The sequence below is a fragment of the Hyla sarda genome, chromosome 3, assembly GCF_029499605.1.
Source record: "Hyla sarda isolate aHylSar1 chromosome 3, aHylSar1.hap1, whole genome shotgun sequence".
NCBI lineage: Eukaryota > Metazoa > Chordata > Amphibia > Anura > Hylidae > Hyla > Hyla sarda.
The window spans coordinates 5,587,253-5,611,758 of record NC_079191.1 but is presented as its reverse complement, the minus strand read 5'-3'; the positions used below and the strand labels follow the sequence as shown (position 1 = coordinate 5,611,758).

General features: G+C 48.0%; 1 protein-coding gene across 3 annotated transcripts in view; it reads left to right on the top strand.

Annotated features, from left to right (window-relative positions):
- Nucleotides 1-15,146, top strand: part of AGBL5 (AGBL carboxypeptidase 5) — a 67,922-nt gene extending 52,776 nt beyond the window's left edge. For 2 of the 3 annotated variants that reach the window (XM_056563709.1, XM_056563708.1), the window contains exons 13-18: nt 9,576-9,761; nt 10,022-10,152; nt 10,241-10,287; nt 10,432-10,595; nt 10,952-11,061; nt 14,673-15,146. In XM_056563709.1, the coding sequence (XP_056419684.1) occupies nt 9,576-9,761; nt 10,022-10,152; nt 10,241-10,287; nt 10,432-10,595; nt 10,952-11,061; nt 14,673-14,750 (716 nt within the window). In that variant the 3' untranslated portion in view covers nt 14,751-15,146. The remainder of the gene's footprint in view (nt 1-9,575; nt 9,762-10,021; nt 10,153-10,240; nt 10,288-10,431; nt 10,596-10,951; nt 11,062-14,672) is intronic. The other variant, XM_056563710.1, reaches the window with a different exon arrangement.
- Nucleotides 15,147-24,506: the final 9,360 nt, after the last annotated feature.

The following is a 24,506-nucleotide window of genomic DNA, read 5'->3' as shown; positions in this document are numbered from 1 at the left end:
TGTAAACAAAGACATGCCGCGCTGTCAATGTCAAGTAGCAGATGCCGATGTCTGTAGGCGTATTAATTAAACAGTAAAGGAACAGGTAAGGAATGGAGGAGTTCAATTATTCTAGATACAGACTAAAGATGGCGAGAAACCGAGGCATAGCTGACTGTCACTCATATGTAGCTGTCATTGTCGCAATTGACAGGAGAGGTCAATATGCAAATAAACCTGGTGTAGGGACAATGCTATCAAAGATGCATTGTTCTGATCCAAGATTGGTGTATCTATGGTCATCCCACAATCGGGGTATTAGAATCAATTATAATTGTACATAAAGATCAAAACCCCTTACTGGGGCTATAATTAGTGATTATATATGCAGAGGATGAAATAGAGGCAAGAATCCAGACCACCCCACGGTAAGTGGTAATACTACTGCTGGTTGTAAGGTAACCCTCAAAAAAAGGGGGGGTGAGGGTAAAGAAAGTTGGCTATGGAGGGGGTGGGGGGGGGGGGCGATCCTAACTGTCTATAGGGAGGGAGTGGGGATAGCGGGGCCCTAGGGATCCTGAACTCGCCCTAGTAGACCCTGTAATCAGTCCCTAAACCTAGGCGGGGTGGCCGCCCTAAAAAGGGCGGTCCCGCACAGGAGCCTCCTAGACTAAAACTGTTAGGCCCTTTGGATAATAGGGTTCGGGTGAAAGTTATCTCCTGTCCGACCAGCTACGGTCGTCCCTAACTACCTGGAATACACCCGTGGGGAGAAAGTGTAAACTATAAAAAACATGCAAAATGGAGCTGCTCATTTAGACCTCTGGGAGATAACGAATCTAGGTGGTATATCCACCTACATTCTTTTTGTAGGATCAACCTGTCCAGGTTGCCTCCACGTACAGAGGGAGTTACTTTTTCGATTGCTGTAAATTTAATCTGGCTCAGGTCTCCTCTATGTACTTCTATAATATGTGTTGCCACCGGGGTGTCTCGTGCATTGCGTATATCGCCCACATGTTCCAAAATTCTTTTTTTGAAAGGGCGAATGGTCTTGCCTACGTAGAGGAGCGGGCAGGTACACACAGCTACATAGATGACACCTGTAGAAGAGCAATTCATAAATTGTTTGATTTTGATCGAAGACTGTGGGACTGTGGTACTTTTCAAGACATATTGGCATGCCCGACAATGTCCGCATTGGAAACACCCCTGTGGAGGTTTAGAACTATTAAGCCAAGTATGTACCTGAGTGTCATTAGTGGAAAGATGGCTATGTACCAAAAGGTCTCCCAAGCTTTTACCTCGTCTATAAGTTATCTGAGGTTTAGTGCCTACCAAGTCAAGGAGATCAGTGTCCATTCTTAGAATTTCCCAATGGCGGGAGATAATCTCCCGTATTGGAGCAGCCATTTTATCAAAAGTTCCAATTATTCTCGCTTGATGCGAGTGATTGGATTCTCTTGTTTTTGGAGTAAGTAGTTCCGTGCGTGGTCTGGATGCTGCCTCTCTGTATGCCTGTTTAATAATGTATTGTGGATAGCCTCTATCTCTGAATCTTGTGATCATATCTTGGGCCTCCACCTGAAAGTCCTGGGTTCTTGAACAATTCCTCCTGAGGCGGAAGAACTGCCCCTTGGGGATCCCCCTTTTACATATCATATCCTCTCGGTCATTGATTTATTCTTTTGTTTATACCCCCTGAGGACGCCCGCTATATACTAGCGAGCAGAAACGCGTTGGGTTATTTGATTACTATACTCTATAGGTGTGCAACTAAACTGCACCCTCTAGTGAGAGGTGATTCGGGACTGACTGGGCCCTGCAGAGTCCCGGACACACCTTGTTAATGTCTCTTATTAGACCGAGATAATCATACTTTTTCATAATACTAGACACTGGTTAATATCTTTAATTTGACATTAAAAGTTAAGTTTTATAGAGCACATCCTGGACACTGTTAGTCCTATATTTCATACGGTTAAAATGATCCCCGACTTATATAGATTGGATTTTGTTGTACTCCTGGAAAAAATCATAACTACATGCGGGAAAATGTATACGTTTAAAATTGTCCCTTCTAACCTTTCTGACTCTTTCAGACTTAATTCCCCCCCTCTTCAGTCTCTTAGATCAGACCTAGCCAGATGGGAACCGAAGGACTTTTCCTGGCTGGGGAGGGTCAACATCATTAAGATGAACGTACTCCCCCGCCTCCTATATTTATTTTCCTGTTTCCCTACGCATTTACCTCACTTGCGGGACTCCTTTCTGGCTTCGTGTGGGCTAATAGGCATCCAAGGATAGCGAGAACCGTCCTGATACGTAGAAAGCGGGACGGCGGATTAGCCCAGATTGCCTCTCTTACTATCTGTCCTCACTTTCTCGTGTTCTAGACAGCTTCCATCATAGAGACTCCATGCAGTGAATCCAGTTAGAATCTTCTGCCTCATGTTTAGACCCCAGAGCCCTCCTTTGGCTTCCGAGTCGGGAACTCTCTAAACCGATTATCTCCTTGCCCCTCTAGCCTCAATGCGAATGGATCTCTTATCTGAAATGTTCCCACATATCATCACCTGATGGTCCTATGACTCTGGTAATTAGCAACAAAGCCTTTAACCCTGCCTTTTCTGCTCCCTCTTTTCTAGGCAGATGAAGGGTGGAGGGGGTGACCTTCAAAGTCTTCCTTCATAATGCCTCTTTGAAACCCCTTCCCATACTGATAGACAGTGTCTCTCCTTTGATAAAGCACACCTTCCAATACTCACAGTTACATCATTTTTACACTACGGCCAGATCAACCCTCCGTCTCCACCGACCTCTAACTCCCTTTGAGCGCCTCTGCGCCTCATCCTCGAAGGTTCATTAACCTATTGTGTTCTCTACAATCTCTTCCTGGACTCTCTTAGGGAGCAACCCCTTCCCTTCCGGCCTAGCAGGGAGGGGGGGGGGGGGTTGCTCTCTCACTGAGGATGAATGGACAACAGCGGTGGCCCTGTGTCACAAGACATCGATTTCCTACAAAGCACAGGAAACAAACTACAAATTACTCATGTGGGGGTACAGGGTTCTTGCCCTCCTTTCCCGTTTCTACCCATCTCTGCCAGACAACTGTTGGCATTGTGGAGCATCGGGTAGCACGATTCAACACATATGGCTGACTTGCCCCCCTCTCTCTCTCTCTCCACTTACTGGTCTCAGGTACTAGACCTGGTACACCGCCTGACCTCCCTACGTTTGCCTCTTGATCCGCTTCCCTCCCACTCTCCCGACCGAGGCCCAGGAGAGATCTAAGACCCTCGCCCGTTTCCTACTCTTGGCCGCCTCTGGCGTTCTTCAACTCCCCCTGGCCCTCTCGTCCTGGCTTCAGGAGGTTTCTCACCTCCACAGAATTGAAGAACTATTAGCGGACTTGTGTCACCAGGTAGATAAACACATGTTCATCTGGTACCCATGGCTGGAATTTGTCTCCTCCCCAGAATGTAAGGATCTCTATGCCACCATCACGTAGGTTGGCAACTCTGGGCTCAAACTCTTCCTTGTCGTGCTTTTCTCAACTCTTGGAACTGGAGCCACCTGGAACCGCGACTGTTCTGCAAGGTAGGTCTGTCTGTCTATTTTTTGCTCTCTATTCTCTTACGGACCACCTCTCCTGCTTCTCCCCCCATTTAAATTTTTTTTCCCTCTTTCCTCCCTCCTTTAGTTTTTTAGGTTAGCGGTTAATTTACTTTTCCTTCAGAAGCTTCTCTTACGCTTTATTCGTTTTCTCCTCGGATTTCTATGGGATGTTCGTTGTTTTTGTGAGAAGACCCTTTGTTCACCCATTTGTGCACTTGGCTTCCTTCCGTCATCGCCTGTGTTTTCTTGATGTGTTTTCTTGCATTGTTCATGATACATGGTTTATTTTCTTTGCTGTGTGAAAATAAAGAATCTTTATTTTGAAAAAAATAAATAAAATAAAGGTTGAGAAACAGCAAGTAAATAGCAAAGTGTCTTATAAATATATTAATAGTTTAGTTTGGTGAAAGGTACTCTTTAGGGGAGAACCACTTGAAGATGGTGGCATGAGAGATGCTCTGCATATCTTTTCTTCCCAGAATTCTTAGTGGCCTAGAAGTCATGACGCTCTCCTCAGTGAGAAACATTACCCATTGGGCTTCTATTACACGTGCACTCTCCACACAGTTTGCACATGGTGAGAAAGCAGCCGGACCCCTCTGTCCTCCTACATACCCTTCTGGCATCGGCCATCTCCAAAGGATAGGGGATAAGATGTCCAATCGTGGAGGTCCTGCCGCTGGGGCCCCCTGCTATCTCCCTGCTGCACCCAGTATTCGTTTAGAGCATTGGGTGCAGCGCCGGAGGCTCATGACATCACAGTTGTGCCCAGCTCGTGGCATCACAGCCACGCCCCCTCCCATAGACTTGCATTGAGGGGGCACAACCGTGACATCACTAGCATCCGCCCCACATCACCAGTCATCCGGCACAGAGCGAAGTTCGCTCTATGCATCGGATGTCTTAGGTGCAGCAGCCGAGATTGCGGGGGTCCACAGCGGCGAGACCCCCGTGATCACACATCTTTTCCCCTATCTTTTGTATAGAGGATAAGATGTCTAGGGGTGGAGTACCCCTTTAAGCTCAATCTGTTCCAGGAGTTTAAAAATCAAATAGATCTAATCCCTTCACCCCCCCTGGCCATTGGGCAGAGTAAGGAGACCACCATAGACATTGGGTGGTCTGCTGGTCCTGCTGATATCAGAGGGTTCTGCTGACGGATATCACATCTGTATGGACAGCAGCTTTAGTATTGGAGACATTTTTCTTCCAGTTAGTGCCTTAGGCAGAGGCCTGTATTGGCTGCTCATTGAACCTGAAGTTTTCCTATATCCTTTGGATAAATACAGATAGATCTGGATGTATAGTTCTAGATAACTCCTGTGCCTAGGACTATGTAGTAATCATCTAGTAGATAGTGAGGGGCACAGTGTGGAGGGCCTCGGCAGCTATTGTCAGAGCGGTACATTAGGTGGCGCGGTGTACGGTCAGTGCATTTTTACAATCGCTCATCGAGCCAATAATCATTAGATAATATCCCAAAAAGTAGTGTAGACCCCATGTGCATAGTCACTGTATATCTTAACAGTTATCATTATACTACACTTTCAGTACTGTCTTACTTTACGCTAAATGAATAGGAGCCTTATTAGTTGTGTGTCGCATATAGCACTTAAAGGGGTTATCCGGCCAATGACATCTTATCCCCTATCCAAAGGGGCGGGTCCCCCGCGATCTCCGTCACGCCCCCTCCATTCTTGTGTATGGGAGGGGGCGTGACAGCCATCATACCCCCCTCCCATAGACAAGAATGGAGGGGGCATGTTGTGAAGCCATGAGGGGGCGTGGTGTTACGTTATGTTTCCAGTCACGGAAAGAAAGAGCTTTCAGAGACTAGATAGGGGATAAGATGTCTGATCGCGGGGGGCCCCATTCTATGCGGGGCTCAGTCTCCGGTCTTGGAAAGCTCTTTCTTTCCAGGACTGGAGACGTGACGTAATGTCATGCCACCCTCGTGACGTCACAACACGCCCCCTCCATTCAGGTCTACAGTAGGGGGCGTGGTGTTACGTCACCTCTCCAGTCCCAGGAAAGAAAGAGCTTTCCGAGACTGCATAAGGGGATAAGATGTCTTTTGGCCGGATAACCCCTCTAATTCAGGAGAACTATATAAAGTGCTCTGAAATAAAGGGACCGGTAACTTATTATGTTCGGCCTTGGATACAACCACTCGGATCCTGCTGAGAAACTAGAGCTTGAAATATTTTTTGCTCCTCTGTATATTAGTGCATATTAATAAAAATTAGGTTTTAATTTTTAGGACTAGAGGGTCAAAAGGGTATTAGTGACCTCTAGGGGTTAATTGTGAGAGTGGTAGGAGCAAATCTGTCATGGAGGCCGGAGACCGCCATGACAGTGCCTCAACTCCCTGCAATCGCGTCCCAGGGAGCAGATCCGTCCCACTGGGACATCCGTGATGTAGAACTGTTTAGATGCCTTGGTCAGATTTGACAGCTGCATCTAAACAGGTAAAATAGGCAACACGGAGCGATCACTGAAAGTAGCCGGGTGCCACCGGGATTGGAACAGGCTCAAGTCCCCATCCAGCTCCATACACCCGTATACTCCTCCTGGGTCGTCAACAAGTTCTGAACAAAATCCTTGTGGACTGAAGATTTACCTGGCGCCAGAAGAAGTCGTCCCTTTTCTCTCACTGTATGTCAGTCCAGGTCTTGGAAACACGAAAGCATCACAGTATATAACACCAAGTAAATCAATCCAGTTAAGAAGCGTAGGCTATTGTGGATCTATTTGATCTGCTTTGGTGCATTAGAGAGGAAAACGGCAAGACAACCCCAAAAAAAAAAGTTCTGCTGGCGGCAACCACAGACGGGGACACCTCCTCATCCTTCATGATGGAGTCGTCTTAGGTTATGCTGGTGTCCTTGTCTCTACTGGGAAGCAGACCATTTAGATTGCTTAGCAATGGAGGCGTCTGGGTTTGAATCCCACTAAGGATAACATCTGCAGAGAGTTTGTATGCTCTCCCGCCATCTGCAAGGAGTTTGTATGTTCTACCAACATCTGCCGGGGGGTTTGTATGTTATTCCTGTGTTTTTGTGGGTTTCCTCCCGATTCTCTGGTTTCCTCCCACACTCCAGATACATACTGATAGGTGAATTTGGAAATTAGAAAGAAATTATCAGAGTGATGAAAACCTCTGGACAGTTCTGTGGAAAAGGCAGTCCGGCTGTCACATATAGGTCTCAGGCATGGAGCAGATACCAAGACACAGCCGCTACACAAGGACAACCAGGCAGGGACTAGAAGAGTTATTAAGGAGGCAGCAGGGAACAGTATTTGCTCCTGTGTGAGGAGGAACACTGTGAGAGCCCTCATAAATGTCAGAAACATACGCCATGACGGCCCCATGTCCTCTAGTCCTCTTCAGAGAGTACACCAGAGGTGTCCCGTCCAGCATGGGCGCCCTCATTCTCTTGACACTGATCACATGTGGAGACGCCTTGGTGAAGCTAGCAGATCACGAGTTATATCAGCTGCCATTGGGGGTGGAGGGGGGGGGCATTACCTCTGTTCTGTGACATCACTGTGTGGGCGTTACCTCTGTTCTGTGACATCACTGTGTGGGCGTTACCTCTGTTCTGTGACATCACTGTGTGGGCGTTACCGCTGTTCTGTGACATCACTGTGTGGGCGTTACCTCTGTTCTGTGACATCACTGTGTGGGCGTTACCTCTGTTCTGTGACATCACTGTGTGGGCGTTACCTCTGTTCTGTGACATCACTGTGTGGGCGTTACCTCTGTTCTGTGACATCACTGTGTAGGCGTTACCTCTGTTCTGTGACATCACTGTGTGGGCGTTACCTCTGTTCTGTGACATCACTGTGTGGGCGTTACCTCTGTTCTGTGACATCACTGTGTGGGCGTTACCTTTGTGACATCACTGTGTGGGCGTTACCTCTGTGCATCACTGTGTGGGCGTTACCTCTGTTCTGTGACATCACTGTGTGGGCGTTACCTCTGTTCTGTGACATCACTGTGTGGGCGTTACCTCTTTTCTGTGACATCACTGTGTGGTTGTTGGGTCCATGCTGGGGCCTCACTGTGTGGGCATTACCTCTGTGACATCACTGTGTGGGCGTTACCTCTGTGACATCACTGTGTGGGCGTTACCTCTGTGCATCACTGTGTGGGCGTTACCTCTGTTCTGTGACATCTCTGTGTGGGCGTTACCTCTGTTCTGTGACATCACTGTGTGGTTGTTAGGTCCATGCTGTGGTCTCACTGTGTGGGCGTTACCTCTGTGACATGACTGTGTAGGAGTTACGTCCATGCTGTGGCCTCACTGTGTTGGCATTACCTCTGTGACATCATTGTGTGGGCGTTACCTCTGTTTTGTGACACCACTGTGTGGGTGTTACCTCTGTTCTGTGGCCTCACTGTGTGGGCGTTACCTCAGTTCTGTGGCCTCACTGTGTGGGCGTTACATCCATGCTGTGGCCTCACTGTGTGGGCGTTACCTCTGTGACATCATTGTGTGGGCGTTACCTCTGTTTTGTGACATCACTGTGTGGGTGTTACCTCTGTTCTGTGACATCACTGTGGGTGTTACCTCTGTTCTGAGACATCACTGTGTGGGTGTTACCTCTGTTCTGTGACACCACTGTGTGGGTGTTACCTCTGTTCTGCGACATCACTGTGCGGGTGTTACCTCAGTTCTGTGACATCACTGTGGGTGTTACCTCTGTTCTGTGACATCACTGTGTGGGCGTTGCATCCATGCTGTGGCCTCACTGTGTGGGCATTACCTCTGTGACATCATTGTGTGGGCGTTACCTCTGTTTTGTGACATCACTGTGTGGGTGTTACCTCTGTTCTGTGACACCACTGTGTGGGTGTTACCTCTGTTCTGCGACATCACTGTGCGGGTGTTACCTCAGTTCTGTGACATCGCTGTGGGTGTTACCTCTGTTCTGTGACATCACTGTGTGGGCGTTGCATCCATGCTGTGGCCTCACTGTGTGGGCATTACCTCTGTGACATCATTGTGTGGGCGTTACCTCCATGCTGTGGCCTCACTGTGTGGGTGTTACCTCCATGCTGTGGCCTCACTGTGTGGGTGTTACATCAATGCGGTGGCCTCACTGTGTGGGCGTTACCTCTCTGACATCACTGTGTGGGCGTTACCTCTGTTCTGTGACATCACTGTGTGGGCGTTACCTCTGTTTTGTGACATCACTGTGTGGGTGTTACCTCTGTTCTGTGACACCACTGTGTGGGTGTTACCTCTGTTCTGTGACACCACTGTGTGGGTGTTACCTCTGTTCTGTGACACCACTGTGTGGGTGTTACCTCTGTTCTGTGACACCACTGTGTGGGTGTTACCTCTGTTCTGTGACACCACTGTGTGGGTGTTACCTCTGTTCTGTGACACCACTGTGTGGGTGTTACCTCTGTTCTGTGACACAACTGTGTGGGTGTTACCTCTGTTCTGTGACATCACTGTGGGTGTTACCTCTGTTCTGTGACATCACTGTGTGGGCGTTACATCCATGCTGTGGCCTCACTGTGTGGGCGTTACCTCCATGCTGTGGCCTCACTGTGTGGGCGTTACCTCTGTAACATCATTGTGTGGGCGTTAGATCTGTTCTGTGACATCACTGTGTGGGTGTTACATCCATGCTGTGGTCTCACTGTGTGGGTGTTACATCCATGCTGTGGCCTCACTGTGTGGGTGTTACATCCATGCTGTGGCCTCACTGTGTGGGCGTTACCTCCATGCTGTGGCCTCACTGTGTGGGCGTTACCTCTGTTCTGTGACATCACTGTGTGGGCGTTACCTCTGTTCTGTGACCTCACTGTGTGGGCGTTACATCTATGCTGTGGCCTCACTATGTGGGCATTACTTCTGTGCTGTTACATCACTTTGTGGTCGTCACCACCCTCTCACCAGCCTTTACCTACTTATCCAGCCGTGTGTCTTATATGTGATCAGTCTGACTTCCGCTGTTGACAGACACCAAAGTCCAGGAGAAGCGGCGGCAGCACCACCAGTCTCTATTGCGGGCAGCTGTCCACAGTCCAACCAAGAGCCATCAGGTCCCCAGCACCCACAGTCCACACTTGTCGACCCTCGTAAGCCCGCGCCCTATGGTCCATCAGAAGCCATCGTATACCCTGCCAGTGACACTCAGCATGTCAGGTCAGTGTTCAGCCCTGTGTTTCCTAGAATGTCATGTCCCTCACCATGTATGACCCCATGACATGCCTTTAGTAGGGTATTCCATCAATAGTAATGGAGGATGGGAGCTGGAATCTTCACCTTTGTGCACACTTTGCAGGATTCCTCTTCTAGGAGCCAATGTTGTTTTAGTTCCATGGACCTGTGATTGTTGGTCTGACTCCTATGTGGCCACTTTTTAGTATCGGTTGTGAGGTCTTCTCTGGTTTCTCTTCCACCAGGCAGTAGACTTAGCAACTTGACTACAGTCAACAAGACCAAGAGTCTGGCAGCGGTCAATAAGAGTCTACGGGAAGGAGGAGATTCCGGTAAACCACTGACCCGGGCCGACCCAGAAATCCCTCTGATACAGGTACGGAAGAGGAGGAGAAGATGGACTCTGGAGATGGATGAGGAGTAATAGAGATTTTTGTGACTCATTTATGTCCTTTTTGTTTCAGACTTTGCAAAAAAGAAGTAACAGCCATAACCATGCGGAGTTCTCCAGGTAACATGTACTGTGGCCACCAGCCCTTCTTATATAGCTATTATCTCGGCTGTTATCCTCTTCTGGGTCTGCTCAGGCTTCAGTCCTGTTCTTGGATCTCGAGGTTTCATCCATGTTCCTTCACCTGTATCTTCTCCCCTCCAGGTCTCTGGAGAGTTTGGGTGTCCGTCCCAGCCGGATCCCGGTGAGGAGAGGCGCTCTGCTACACTCCCAGAGTCTCCTCCACGTCACCAATGAGCGAGATTCTCCCATCCTCAGAGTCTGGAAATACACCTCCGAGCAGGCACTGAAGCATTGCACCCTCACAGGTAAGAGGGTTCTAGAATATTGCGCGTGTTGTGCGCTACAGTTATGTGAAATGCGTTTTCAGGACACTATAGTAGCTTTCAGCTACAGTGTAACTGCATGCGTTGTGGCTCACCACAGTGAGCTGTAACGCTGTAGCTGAAAGCTAAATAAAACATTGCAAAGTGATTCATCGTGTGCCGGAACCTCTCTTTACCCTGTGTTGTGTGTGTGTTATAATACGTGAAACCCATTGTGTCCCAGGATAAATTTGCTTGCTCTCCTCTTGCTGTAGGTGTTGTCCTGCACCATGTCGCACCCTGTAAGAATTTGCAGGTTTTCTTAGTGACCTTCATGTTTTTCTTTTCTGTGCTTGCAGATTTGGCGGCGGTAACCTCCAGCCTGACGGTGTGCTCTGTGCCGCTTCTCCGATCTAAGACAGACGAACCCCTCTTTATCTGTGACCAAACCAAGGAGCTGAAGGAGCAGGTAATTCCTGGGGTCCCCGGACCTCCCGGGAGGAGGACACATGGAGAAACCTCCAGCAGAATATCTCTGTATATACCACACACTGTGCTACTTCTTATAGAATTACATAACACATCACCAAATATGTGCTGAGGATGAGCCTAAAGTGCATCAATATAAAAGGCTGCATGTGATTGTTAGCTCTGCAGCCAAGAAACCGACACAGAATTCAATGATCACTGAGAATATCACTTCCCAGCACCTCCTGCTTATCCTTAGGAGGCGTCTGTCCACAGGTGGAGCTGTTAGGAGGCGTCTGTCCACAGGCGGAGCTGTTAGGAGGCGTCTGTCCACAGGCGGAGCTGTTAGGAGGCGTCTGTCCACAGGCGGAGCTGTTAGGAGGCGTCTGTCCACAGGCGGAGCTGTTAGGAGGCGTCTGTCCACAGGCGGAGTTGTTAGGAGGCGTCTGTCCACCGGCGGTGCTGTTGGGAGGCGTCTGTCCACAGGCGGAGCTGTTAGGAGGCGTCTGTCCACAGGCGGAGTTGTTAGGAGGCGTCTGTCCACCGGCGGTGCTGTTGGGAGGCGTCTGTCCACAGGCGGTGCTGTTGGGAGGCGTCTGTCCACAGGTTGGGCTGTTGGGAGGCATCTGTCTACAGGCGGAGCTGTTGGGAGGCGTCTGTCCACAGGCGGTGCTGTTGGGAGGCGTCTGTCCACAGGTTGAGCTGTTGGAAGGCGTCTGTCCACAGGTTGAGCTGTTGGGAGGCGTCTGTCCACAGGCGGAGCTGTTAGGAAGCGTCTGTCCACAGGCGGAGCTGTTGGGAGGCGTCTGTCCACAGGCGGAGCTGTTAGAAGGCGTCTGACCACAGGCTGAGCGGTTAGGAGGCGTATGTCCACAGGCGGAGCTGTTAGGAGGCGTCTGTCCACAGGCGGAGTTGTTAGGAGGCGTCTGTCCACAGGCGGTGCTGTTGGGAGACGTCTGTCCACAGGTTGAGCTGTTGGGAGGCGTCTGTCCACAGGTTGAGCTGTTGGGAGGCGTCTGTCCACAGGTTGAGCTGTTGGGAGGCGTCTGTCCACAGGTTGAGCTGTTGGGAGGCGTCTGTCCACAGGCTGAGCTGTTAGGAGGCATCTGTCCACAGGCTGAGCTGTTAGGAGGCGTCTGTCCACAGGCTGAGCTGTTAGGAGGCGTCTGTCCACAGGCTGAGCTGTTAGGAGGCGTCTGTCCACAGGTTGAGCTGTTAGAAGGTGTCGTTCCATCAGCCAGCAACTGTTTCCAGCAACTAGCAGAAGAATGTGAATTAAATCTGTACTGTACTTGTCTCCACGACCCCTCCGCCTTGTCTCCACGACCCCTCCGCCTTGTCTCCACGACCCCTCCGCCTTGTCTCCACGACCCCTCTGCCTTGTCTCCACGACCCCTCTGCCTCGTCTCCACGACCCCTCCGCCGTGTCTCCACGACCCCTCCGCCTTGTCTCCACGACCCCTCCGCCTTGTCTCCACGACCCCTCCGCCTTGTCTCCACGACCCCTCCGCCTTGTCTCCACGACCCCTCTGCCTCGTCTCCACGACCCCTCCGCCTCGTCTCCATGACCCCTCCGCCTCGTCTCCACGACCCCTCTGCCTCGTCTCCATGACCCCTCCGCCTTGTCTCCACGACCCCTCTGCCTCGTCTCCATGACCCCTCCGCCTTGTCTCCATGACCCCTCCGCCTTGTCCTAACTCATCTGTGCAACCCTTCAACTTATCTTGGCTGGTGTCTGCCACCCTCTGCTTTGTCTCTTCTCTATTACCCTCCACATTGTGTCAGCTCCTTTCTGTGACCCTTCACTTTCTCTTGGCTCATCTCTGCAACCCTCAATATTGTCTACAACCCTCTTCTTTGTTTCTGTTCGTGTCCGCTAAGCATTTTCTGTGACCCTCTTCCTTGTCTGTGCTCCTGTCCGTGACCCTTTTCCTTGTCCGTGCTCCTGTCCGTGACCTTTTCTTGTCTGTGCTCCTGTCCGTGACCCTCTTCCTTGTCTGTGATCCTGTCCCTGACCCTCTTCCTTGTCTGAACTCCTGTCCGTGACCCTTTTTCTTGTCTGTGCTCCTGTCCGTGACCCTTTTTCTTGTCTGTGCTCCTGTCCGTGACCCTCTGCCTTGTCTGTGATCCTGTCCCTGACGCTCTTCCTTGTCTGTGATCCTCGCCCTGACCCTCTTACTTGTCTGTGATCCTCTCCCTGACCCTCTTCCTTGTCTGTGATCCTCTCCCTGACCCTCTTCCTTGTCTGTGATCCTGTCCCTGACCCTCTTCCTTGTCTGTGCTCCTGTCCCTGACCCTCTTCCTTGTCTGTGCTCCTGTCCCTGACCCGCTTCCTTGTCTGTGCTCCTGTCCCTGACCCGCTTCCTTGTCTGTGCTCCTGTCCGTGACCCTCTACATTCTCTTCCTCCCCTTATCTTAGCTCATCTGTGACCCTCTACCTTGTCTCGGTGACCCTCTGATTGTCTTGGCTCATCTTTGCGACCATCTGTCTTGTCTCGGCTCTGCGACCGCTGAGGAAGTCACATTTAATGACGGAACGCGTGGGGTCTCTGATGGACATGGGCTAACCAACTTCACTGTTCCTCATGTCCCTTTTTTGCCTGGCCTTTTCCCCCTATGAGACGGTTGTATACCAGCTATTATTACCATTGACCTTATATTATTGAGTTTAGCTGGCTCTCAGGATTTTTCATTCCCTCTGCAGGTCTCTCTATTGTTATAGTACCACGATATTGTTGTTTGTGTGCTTTTTTTTGCATCATCTATTTTTGTACATTTTAAGAGCATCTATTCAGTATTTGGGGGTTAATACAGGTACATGTTATTTGGAAAAGGAGTTTCTGACCTCATATTTACACCCATGTCCTGGGGTGACATGTACAGCGTCTCCCTGCTCAGTATGAGCCTTTTTAAGTGTTTTTATTCTTGTGTGTCTTTTTTTTGCTGATTTTGTATTTCATGTATTCTCAATAAAATGTATTATTTTTTCCTACATTTATCCTTTTGGGTGTACATCTGTCATAGCATTGGTTTGGAGTTTCAGCCTTTGTCTCATCTCTGCAGCACTTCATCTCATCTCATCTCTGCTTTGGGACCGTCCATGTTGTTTCGGCTCTGTAACCCTTCACCTTGGCTTAGTTAAAGGGGTACTCCGCCCCTAGACATCTTATCCCCTATCCAAAAGATAGGGGATAAGATGTCTGATTGTGGGGGGCCGCCGCTGGGTCCCCAGCGGTCTCCCTGCAGCACCTGGTGTTCGTTTAGAGCATCAGGTGCAGCGCCGGAGGCTCGTGATGTCACAGCTACAGCCCCCTCAATGCAAGTCTATGGGAGGGGGCATGACGGACGTCCCGCCCCCTCGCATAGACTTGCATTGAGGGGGCGTGGCCATGATATCATGAGCGGGGTGTGACCGTGACATCACAAGCCTCCGCCTGGCATCGCCAGACATCCGGTACGGAGCAAAGTTTGCTGGGGTGCCGCAGCAGAGATCGCGGGGGCCCCGCCCCTTTGGCTAGCGGATGTCTAGGGGCGGAGTATCCCTGTAATCTCTGTGACTCTCTGCCTCATGTTGTGTCTCGTTTTGTCTCATCTATTTATTCTTTATTCCAGAGTTTTCCGGCCGTCTCCCCGGACAGCGCACACCTCTCCCCATATCAGGGTGTCCTGTCCTTCTGTGCTGAGGGCTGAGGATGCCCCCTTGTATGCCCCCAGAGCAGATTTTCATCATGGTGCTACGTTCTATGAGACTGGAGAATGGACCAAGGCCTCCCGTGTTTATACGACCTCCCTGTCTTATCGTGTGTGTTCTCTGCCGTCTGGACCCGTCCTCTGTTATTTGCACTTGTGTGTTCACGGTTATGGCGCAGGCCTCCTCCTCCCTCACAGCTGACCCCTGGTTTGTACACGGTGACGTTTTCTACATTCGTAGACCTCCAGCTCGGGATTTTTAATTTTTCTTATGAACTTTGATACATTTTTATGTGATTTTAATTCTGCGGCTGTAAATACACAATCTCTGGTCTCTGCTGCTTCACGTCCCGCGGCTGCTGATGAAATCTATTTAAATAAAGTTCTGTATTTATCTGTGAAGTCTCCAGAGCGCCTGCGGCTCCCAGGTGATCATTCATGTTATACGTGGCGGAAATTATAGGTGTGAGAATAGGAACCTACGGGGAACGGGCCATACCCGGGAGAAATCACTGCTCCGATATAAAGAATAGAAATGATCAGTATAAGGATAAATCACCAAAAGTATGTGCCCCCCCCATGGGACTCACAGTCATTATCTGGAGCTGCTCTATAACAGTCTCCACTCACCAGAGGAAATAACGTGTGATTGTTCTATAAAGGGTTCAATACTAGGATAGTGCACATAAAGCAAAGTGAGCCAATCACTAGATAGTACATACAATACACTCAAAAAGTATTCAGACCCCTTTACATTTTATATTGTGGCATAATTTCAGGTTCCCCCCCCCCCCCCCCATCATTCTGCACCGAATACCCCATAATAACAAACCGAATTTCAGAAATGCATTAACCACTTAAGGACGCATGGCGCTCTCTCACTTCGGAGCCCTGTCATATTTCACGGCAACGGTTTAGGGTCACATATGGGGTATTTCCGTACTCTAGAGACATTGCGTTACAAATTTTCGGGGCCTTTTTCTCCTTATGAAAAGGAAAAGTTGGGATCTACACCAGTATGTTAGTGTAAAAAAAATTACATTTTTACACTAACATGCTGGTGTTGCCGCATACTTTTCATTTTCACAAGAGGTAAAAAGAAAAAAAGACCCCCAAAATTCGTAATGCAATTTCTCCTGAGTACGGAAATACCCCATATGTAGAAGCAAAGTGCTCTGCGGGTGCACAACAAGGCTCAGGAGTGAGAATGCACCATGTACATTTGAGGTGATTTGCACAGGGGTGGCTGATCACGCCATTAGGCTTTTGGAGAATTTGGCTGGATTGAAGGCCATTTGGAAACTACACCCCTCACGTAATATAATAAGGGGTGCAGTGAGCATTTACACCCCGCTGGTGTCTGACAGATATTTGGAACAGTGGGCTGCGCAAATGAAAAATGACTTTTTTTACGCACATGGCCCCCGACTTCCATTCCAACCAAATTCTCTCTCTAAAAGCCCATTGTCGCTCCTTCCCTTCTCAGCCCTCTAGTGCACCCACAGAGCACTTTACATCCACATATTAGGGATTTCCATTTTCAAGAGAAATGGGGTTACAAATTTTGTGGGACATTTTCTCCTATTACCCCTTTTAAAAAAGAAAAATTTGTGGTAACACCAGCACTTTAGTGAAAAAAATCAAATTTTTCATTTTCACATCCAATTTTAACAAAATTTTGTCAATCACCAGTGGGGTGTTAAGGCTCACTGGACCCCTTGTTAAGTTCCTTGATGGGGTGTAGTTTCCCAAATAGTTTGGCATGTGTTTTTATTTTTTTTTATTTTTTTTGGGGCTTCCTAAATGCAGCAAGGCCCCCAAAATCCATGACAGCAAAATTTGTTCTCCCAAATCCCACAGTTGCTCTTTCCCTCTTGAGCCATGTTGTGAGCCCGCAGAGCACTTTACATCAACAATATGAGGTATTTCCATATTCGAGAGAAATTGGGTTACACATTTTGGGGGGCTTTTGCTCCTTATACCCCTTGTACAAATGGGGCTACAAGAACATGTTAGTGTATGAAATTGAATTTTTTTTTCCCCTCCATTTTGCTGCTATTCCTGTGAAACACCTAAAGGGTTAACACACTTACTGAATGTCATTTTGAATACTTTGAGGGGTGCAGTTTTTATAATGGAGTCATTTATATGGTATTTCTAATATGAAGGCCCCTCAAATCCACTTCAAACTGAAGTGGTCTATGAAAAATTCTGATTATGAAAATTTCGTGAAAAATTGGTAAATTGCTACTAAAATTTGAAGCCTTCTGATGTCTTCCAAAAGTAAAAACATCTCAACTTTATGATGCCAACATAAAGTAGACATTGTATATGTGAATCAATATATAATTTATTTGGAATATCTATTTTCCTTAGAAGCAGAGAGTTTCAAAGTTAGAAAAGTGCAACATTTTAAAATTTTTCATGAAATTTTTGAATTTTTCTCCAAGAAATGATGCAAGTATCGGCGAAAATTTACCACTATGTTAAAGTAGAATATGTCACGAAAAACTCTCTCTGAATCAAATTCATAAGTAAAAGCATCAGAGTTATTAATGCGTAAAGTGACAGTGGTCAGATGTGCAAAAAATACTCCCGTAAGGTTATAATGAGCTTGGTTAAAGGGATATTCCTGAAAAATGTATTTTATCCCCTATCCAAAGGATAGGGGATAAGAAGTCTGATCGCGGGGGGCCCGCTGCTGAGACCCCCCGCGATCTCCCTGCAATGCGGGTGCTGAATCTCAAGTTCCGGAAACCTCCAGGTTTCTGGGACTGGGGACGTGACGTCACGACACGCCTCCTCCATTTATGTCTATGGGTGGGGGCGTGATGGCCATCACGCCCCCTCCCATAGACATGAATGGAGGGGGCGTGACATCACGTCCCCAGTCCTGGAAACTGGAGTTCTGGATTCAGTACCCGCAGCAGGGAGATCGCGGGGGGGGGTCTCAGCAGTGGGCCCCCCGCGATCAGACATCTTATCCCCTATCCTTTGGATAGGGGATAAAATATTTTTGCCCGGAATATCCCTTTAAGGTTATTTTCTGATGGATAAAACATAAAAAATTAAATAAACATTTTTTTTTAAATATAAAAATGTATAAAACATTTTTTTAAATAAAGTTTATAACACATTCCCCTTAGAAATACCTCTTTTCAGCTATCTTTGGTAGCTCAGTAGCCTTGTGCTTCTGAGGGGCGGAAGTGGGCATGGCCCGGTAGGCGCAACGTAATTTGATGCCTGGCCGGGGCTCACTTCCGCCCTTCTTCCTGTATGCTGTGTTTCCACTCGGGAGCGCGCAATCAGCCGCAGCACTGGGCAGGGATGGCAGCTCCTGAGTCTCCTCCTCTCTGTTTGGCGTTGCACGTGCCATACAGAGCTGAGAAACATCGGAGGACAGAGCTGCCGTCCCTATTCAACCTGCAAAGAAAAATAACCATAGCTTACATTTAGAATGAAAAGACCTCGATCAGCGTTTTTTCCTCTCTCTCTCGGCAGATCCAATGTCTACAATAACATGAGCTCCGAGTCAGGAGCGCCCCCTCTGAAGTGCGAGAACAGCACTCGCTGCGCTGAGTCCTGGCTGCAGAGTGATTTTGGACTCGCGCTCTGAGTCCAAAATGCCAGGAGATCTAGGGAGACCCCTAGTGGAGGATTTTTCAAAGTAAAAATATACATGAAAAGAAGAAAAAAAATTTAATAAAAGCAATTAGAAAAGCGTTCATTAGGGCTTCATTTTTGATATATGTTTTTTTTTCATGAGAGGTACACTTTAAGGGGTTAAATAGGAAAGAATTTAATTTGGAATGGGCATAAGTATTCATACCCTTTATTATGACACGACTAGGGATGAGCGAATTGAATCTGACGAATCCGAATTCGTTACGAATTTCATGAACAATTTGTTCAGTAACAAATACGAATATTGCCGCAATTCGATAAAACGAATCGCTTCATTAAACTCCATTTAGTGCGTTCCAGGCTCCAGGGCATCTTAAATGGCGGCTCCACATGTGAGGACATGGGACAAGGAACTCTGGGTAGGCGGGATCATACTGAATCGCATGCAGCCTATCAGCAGCCAGCCACCCCTGTGATGTCACAGCCCTATATAATCGGCAGCCATCGCTGCAGCCAGACATTTCAGTGATTTATTGCACAGAGACCGTTTTATTGCAGGGAGAGAGCGCAGAGTGTGTGTTGCACAGAAAAACAGCTTCACCGCAGCGATTCAGCACGAACCCAAATCACTGCAGAAAAGAACTGATGGGAGAGAGAGAGAGCGAGAATGTACACTCTTGGGTGTAATACACAGTGACTCTGTGCTGCTGCAGTGGGGTGTACAGCAACTCTAAAGCTTATAAGGGGCCAGTCAGGGTGAGCACTAAGTCATAGTCACCTGCTTTTAGTGTCTAATACAGGTTGCGTAGTGGAGCATATTGTCATCTCATAAGTGTAACCTGGTGGTATATGATTTTTTTTTCCTGTCAAACTAATTTTGGCCTAGTTACTGTGAAAGGCCAGCCAAAGTGACACAATTGTTTTTGTAGCCTAATGCAGTTTTAAGCAGAGCGTATTGTCCACGTCTCATAAGAGTAAACTGTAGGTACACAGGAAGAGGTCATAGCAAACTACGGGAGAGTGGCAGCAGGAGTGGCAGCGAGACGCCTGAGCTCCCAGTATCAGCTAGAGGTCGTGTCCCGACCAGCAACCTATCTGCTGTCGTCGATTGGTTAACACGGTCATCCACTTCATCACAAGTGACATCTGACACCCCCAGTCAACAGTCGGTGGGTTCCTCAGACACAACCCTCAGTTGGCATGGCCCGGGAGCAGTCCCTGTTCTCCCATTGCCTTTGTCCTATTCTGTTCCCTCTCGTAAAGAAGTATCTAATGCTGTGGGTTCAGCTCCACTATTTACTGAGGACGCTCTATTAGAGGACAGTCAGCAGCTACTGCCCAGCCAAGAAGGGGAGGAGACATGCGCCGGTTGCTCCGCTAGGCGGCCAAGTAGTGATGCGGAGAGTGATGTGGGAGTCGGTGTTGCCAGGGTTCATGGTCCTGAAGCAGACACTGTTGGGGAACCTGAGGAGGACATCAGTGACATGCAGACACAACTCGATGATGATGAAGACGATCGCAATTGGGAGCCAAGTGCAGAAGGGGCTTCATCATCATCAGGAGAAGAGAGTTGCAGGTTGCCCGTGAGGAAGCAGCTGAACCAGCAAGGTGGTAGCACGGTTGGTAGTCGGCATGGTGGCAGAAGTGGGAAGTCTGGAGCCAAACGTGCCCGGGGGAGACCACCTGCTTCGCGGCAGCCTACCTTCCCGGGAGGCAGTGGAACAGGGGTTCCTGGAGATGGCGGCAGTAGCACAAAATTGGTGCGGACTGTTGGGCGGAAAATCAGCTACTCGGCGGTGTGGCAGTTTTTCATCAGGCATCCGGAGGAGGTTCACGTAGCCACATGCAAGATATGTCGGCACAAGGTGAAGCGTGGCAGGGGTCCCAATGTTGGCACCACGGCCGTGCATCAACATGTGCTTCGCCACCATAAAGCGGCATGGGAGAACCGTGGCTCCGATGTAGTGGTCCAGCCTGCTGCATCACCCAGTGGCCATCCGCTCCCTCCTTCATCCAGCAAAGGCTCCACCACCTCAGCCGATGGGAGCTGTGTATCACACCCTCCTGTCGCTCCAGATGCTCCTGCTTCTCCCGCTTTTAGTCAGCCATTCCGCCAACAATCCATCGGCGAAGTCATGTCCAAGAGACAACAGTATGCGCCCACAGAAGATGAATGTGCTCCTGTCCAAGTTGCTGGTGTTGCAGTCCCTCCCTTTTCAAGTGGTGGACTCTGCACCTTTCAGGGAATTGATGGCTTGTGCCGAGCCGAGGTGGAGAGTCCCAAGCCGTCATTTCTTTGCGAACAGGGCAATACCAGCCCTGCACAATTTTGTGGAAGAGAAGGTGGGCCAGTCCTTGAGCCTGTCGGTGTGTTCAAAAGGGCACGGCAGCGCCGACGTATGGAGCTGTAACTACGGACAGGGACAATACTTGTCTTTTACGGCCCACTGGGTAAATGTGGTTCCTGCACAGCCACAACAGCACCTTGGACTTGGACAGGTCACACCGCTTCCTCCTCCACGCTCTCGCTCTCAGGCAGTTGGTCCTGTTACAGTGTGCGACGCCACCTCCTCATCCTCCACCGTGTCCTCGGCCTCCACTGCACAGTCTCGCTGGCCCTTCATCGTACCATGTGTGCAGGGCACGGCTGTGTCATGCTGTTCTTCACATGGTTTGCTTTGGCGAAAAGTGTCACACAGGGGAGGAACTGCTAAAAGTCATTCACAAAGAAATCGGATCATGGCATACTCCGCATAAACTGGAAATGGGAACCATGGTGACCGACAACGGTGGGGGGGCCCTCTTTGCTCACCTTCCACTGCCATGGCTGCTGGGGAGGGGAGGGGTGGCAGGAGCAGTACCAACTCATAGTCACCCCAAGGAGAACTCGTCTGTCCACTAAAAATGTGGAGAGACTGACGTTTGTCAAGATGAATCAGGGATGGATCAGCCAGGATTTCCAGCCACCAATGATAGATGGGTCTGAGTAGATTGACCATGGTGCCACCAACACTGCACAAATATGGATAGTGCCAAACAGATTTAAGGCGCTGCTCCCCAGTTACAGACATTCCTCCGCATCAAGTAAGTATTGAGGATATGCATTAGCTAAAACGTAACTTTTCTGTATGTACCCAAAAGTTTTTTTTTAAATAAAACAAAAGTAAAGGTGAGCAAAAAACCCCATGTGCCACCGACACCACCAAGTATTGATGTGATGCAAAGGCCTCTAAGAGGTGGAAGGGAACAATGTATGGCCCATTGTAACTGGTGGGGTAAAAAATTCCCCTATAAGGCCCTACTCTCGCCCTATTAATTCCCTTCTAGGCAAGTGTTACCCTAAAAAGTGCGGCCCCACACAGGAACCTCTCCCTATTTCCACCTTTTAGAGGTCTTTCCATCAATACTTGGTGGTGTAGGTGGCACATGGTGTTTTTTGCACAACTTTCCTTTTATTAGATTTTGGGTCCATATATTTTATCCTAAGATTATTATTAAAAGTTACGTTTTCCGTAACGCGTATCCTCAATACTTACTTGTGCACACTAACACTTCTTACTAAAAGAGACCGTTTTCTTCTGCCTACCTACCTGCTACTATTCTAATCCTGCCACCTGGCTGATTCCACACATCTGAGGCCAAGTTCTCCTTTTTTCACCGACCTTCATCACCGGGGACTGGTATTGCCACCCACCGCACCACTCTGTCACCGGGTCACTTTCAGGACTCCTGATGCTGCTGCCACCTCCAGGCTGTCTCATTCTGCCACCATATGTTCTCCTCTTGATTGCAATTCCATCACTGAAATGATTTCCTAATGCTGCCTACATTTCCCATGAATCCTCTGGCTTTACAGAGAGGGGATTGGTTAGGGGAGCCCGGGGTGTATGAATGGAGTCTGATCACTGCACCTGGTCATCTCATTAGGCTGCTGGTCACCTAAGAGATCTGAGAGGACTCATAAGTGGAGTGGGGCAGTTCACACTGTGCGCAGTTTTGATGATTTTTCTTATTTAAAGTGTTTTTATAAATGAATATTGTCACTAGGAGGAGAAAGTGACTTTACCTATAATCACAATGAGAAGTTTTAGGAAGATTTGGAGTCTTTAGGCCGAGTTCACACGTTGAATTTCAATTGTATTTATACGTTTCAATTATTTTTTCTAATATTGCAGAAATAATGACCTCTTACCGCAATTTGCACAATCGTAGTAATTTAGGGAACATGCAATGTGTGAACACAGCCTAAGGGGAGGTGTATAACTACTATAAGTAAATGAAGAAAAGTAGTCCAGCAGTCCCTTAAAACGTAGATCCTTTATTTCACTTTTCTTTAAAAGTACAGAGCACACACCATCCACCTTCACCTGGTCAGCAAACAACTCCTATGGACGCGTTTCGAACGCATGCGCGTTCTTGATCACCACACCACCTGTGTGTTCCTCACCTCCTAAATACCAAGTTCAAGAGGGAGGAGCACTTGCTTCAAGAAGACTTATATAAAACACCATTCGTGTACCTTAAAATTTCTTACAAAAACAGGTGACTATTAAAACTTACTATTGCATGAAAAAAAAAAAAAAAAAATTTTTTGGAAGAGACAGAGGAAAAGCTGTGTTGTCAAATTCTGCTCGGTGTGTTTTCTGAATCAACCAATTAGGGTTGAATATATTCTACACCGCAGCAGAGTTGACAGTAATCGCACTGTGTGTACTGGTTCTGAAAAAACCCTGTGGTTTCATTCACAAAAGTTCACTTGCTGAAAAGTTTTTTAATAATGCAACATTAATTCCTTCCGTATATTCAGACCGTGCGGTATTCTGGTACGCAGAGTGTACTGCCAGAAGGCTTCACGGTTGAACAATTTTCTTTGTATGTGTCACCACCTCTTGTGGGTTTTTTCACCTTCTCAATGCCATATGCTATGAAATTATTTGTATTTCCATTATGTGCCTGTGCAAAATGTGTGGATGCACCCGATTTGTTTCTGTTACTTTCCATTTTAACCGCGTCATATAAGTGCTCGCGGATCCTAATTTTTAAAGGACGTGAAGTGCATCCTACATATTTTAAATTGCAGGCAGTGCATTCAATTGCATACACGACATTAGTCGTATTGCAATTGATGTACTGTTTGATATCATATCTGTGGTTGTCTGTACTGTCAGCAAAATCTTTGCAAACCCTGGCAACATCACATAGTTTGCACCGATTTGCTCCACACTTGAAGAAACCTTTGTTACTTAACCATGTATTCGCACACTGCGTTTCTGAGATGACTAGGCTCGGGGATAGACTATCCTTTAAATTGCAAGCTTTTTTTGGCACTACAGCCACTCCTTGTGCCAAAAGACCTGCCAAGATCTCATCTTCCTTCAAAAGATGCAGGTTTTTGTAAATTAAACCACGAATGTTTTTGAAATATGGATTATGTGTGATAGCAAGTACCGGTTTTTGTGTTGTATTATTGCACAATGTTTTCTTTTTATTTGTCACAAGATTTTCTCGATTTTTGTTTTGGACAATTTTCATGGCTCTATTGAATTGTTTGTGGCTGTAGCCTCTTTTTGTGAGCCTGTCCTTTAATTGTTTTGCCTCTTCCTGGAATGTGGAATGTGAAGTGCAATTGCGTTTCAACCTAGTAAGTTCTCCAACTGGAATAGCTCTTATGGTTTGTGTGGGATGGTTACTATTGGCCCGTAAAATAGTGTTTCCTGATGTAGGTTTGCGATATGTGGAGCTTTGTATTGTCTATCCTGGTATGCCTGTGAGCTGTAAATCCAAAAAATTGACTGTAACTAAATCAACATGTTGTGTGAACCTCAAATTAAACTGGTTGTCATTCAGATGTTCCATGTACAGTGGTATGGAAGACATATCTCCTCTCCAAATAAGGAGAAGGTCATCTATGAATCTTCCATACCACTGTACATGGGTGGCAAAGGGATTATGGCTTGAGAAGATGGTGGTCTCCTCCCAATAAGACATGGTGAGGTTAGCCAATGAGGGGGAGTGTCTAGCCCCCATTGACACCCCACTGCGCTGAATGTAGAATTGGTTGTCAAAATTAAAGAAGTTGTGTGACATTAAAAACCATGTGACTTGTTTAATGAATTCACACAAATCGCTTGT